Here is a 1592-nt window from a genome sequence, read left to right as displayed (position 1 = left end):
GAGGGTCAGCGCTGGGGGAGCGCCGCGCTGTCGGAGGGTCAGCGCTGAGGGAGCGCCGCGCTGTCGGAGGGTCAGCGCTGAGGGAGCGCCGCGCTGTCGGAGGGTCAGCGCTGAGGGAGCGCCGCTCTGTTGGTGGGACAGTATTGCATGCATTATTGGTCACTCATAACTGTTGATGTGGGTTGCTTGTACATCACTGTTCCTGGAAACTTGCTGTGCACAGATTAGCTGCTACTTGCAGTACAACCCATCAGAGAGAACTGCACTAGTGTCATCTATTGGTGCTCCTCAAGGCAAATTGTCAAAATCTCTCTCCTCCATCTTTGCTTCTGTGGTCAAATGGGAGTAATGGAGCTTACACATCTCCCAGCATCACTCTCGATAGTCAAAATGAGCCATCATCTTCACAAACCAAAAACACAGAAATTGCTGGAGAAACTCAGCAGATCTGGCAGCACATGCAGAGAGAAAGCAGAGTTAATGTTTCAGGGGTCCAGTGACCTTTCCACAGGACTGTGTTTTTGTTTCTGATTTCCAGCATCTGGAGTTCTTTTTTTTTAATTAACCATCATTTAATCTTGTCTGTGAGTTGGCTTAATTGTGCGAATCCTTTTCTTTCTATTTTGAATTTTTATGATGTAATTTGAGGGAGGCAGGGCAGGAAGGGAGAATTACTGACTGTATGTCTGTCTCTGTGTTGTTACTTGCTGAGCTGCCTCGGCTCGCTGGGCATGTTCTCCCAGCTTGGCAAGTTCCGTGAGAGTCCCAGCCTATGTTGCAATTGGTGAGAGCTGGTCAGGGTGGGGATAGAGACAGAGTGCATGTGTCTAAGTGAGAAGGCGCGCGCGTGCGCATGAGTGAGTGGGAGAGGGGGCGTGTGCGAGTGTGTGCGTGTGAGGGAGTGCGAGGGGGGCGTGCGCGCGGGAGACGGGGCGTGCGCGCGTGAAGGGAGAGAGGGGGCGTGTGCACGTGAGAGGGAGTGCAAGAGGGCGGCGCATGCGAGAGGGAGGGAGAGGGAGTGTCTGCGCGTGAAAGGGAGAGTGCAAGAGGGGGCACATGTGCGCGAGAGGGCAGTGTGCGTGGGCGAGGGAGCATGCGCGCCTGAGGGGGCGTGTGCGCGTAAGAGGGAGTGCGAGAGGGGGGGCGCATGCGAGAGGAAGAGGGAGGGCGAGGGGGCATGCGCGCCTGTGAGTGAGTGAGTGTGTGTGGTCACACTCCTGGGAAGGGTGAGCAGACAGGGTAGCAAGGCTGGGACAGCTACCCCCTGTGATGTCTGCTATCTCATTCTGTGCTGAGTTTGCGGACTGCGAAATGGACCTCCCGATGGATACCATCGGTTACTCGCTCTGGTGTGACTGACATGAACTCACTCGCCTCCTGTTTACAGGTTGACAAGGGTGTAGTGCCCCTGGCTGGCACAGACGGAGAGACGGTAACACAGGGTGAGTGTGGAACCCGGAGGGGGTGGTGGTGGGGGGTGCAATTTACCTACAGCTCACGGACCCCCATCCTGATCGGGTACTGTCACTGGATACATACACCCCAAACCTCCTGAGCCCCACACACTCCCTCCCGAACCTCCTGAGCCCCAC

At 56.2% G+C, this 1592-nt stretch overlaps 1 protein-coding gene across 1 annotated transcript in view; it reads left to right on the top strand.

Moving 5' to 3' along the window:
- The window catches only part of LOC109938209 (fructose-bisphosphate aldolase C-like), a gene marked incomplete at its 3' end in the record, with an annotated part of 6760 nt that extends 5242 nt beyond the window's left edge, over window positions 1–1518 (top strand). Inside the window, exon 4 of the mRNA XM_048621374.1 lies at window positions 1388–1518. Coding sequence (XP_048477331.1) covers window positions 1388–1518 — 131 coding nt within the window. The remainder of the gene's footprint in view (window positions 1–1387) is intronic.
- Window positions 1519–1592: the final 74 nt, after the last annotated feature.

This window comes from Rhincodon typus, unplaced genomic scaffold (genome assembly GCF_021869965.1).
Source record: "Rhincodon typus isolate 14 unplaced genomic scaffold, sRhiTyp1.1 hic_rhity00000597, whole genome shotgun sequence".
Lineage (NCBI taxonomy): Eukaryota > Metazoa > Chordata > Chondrichthyes > Orectolobiformes > Rhincodontidae > Rhincodon > Rhincodon typus.
The sequence above is the reverse complement of the archived record's forward strand: the minus strand, read 5'-3'. Positions and strand labels throughout refer to the sequence as shown.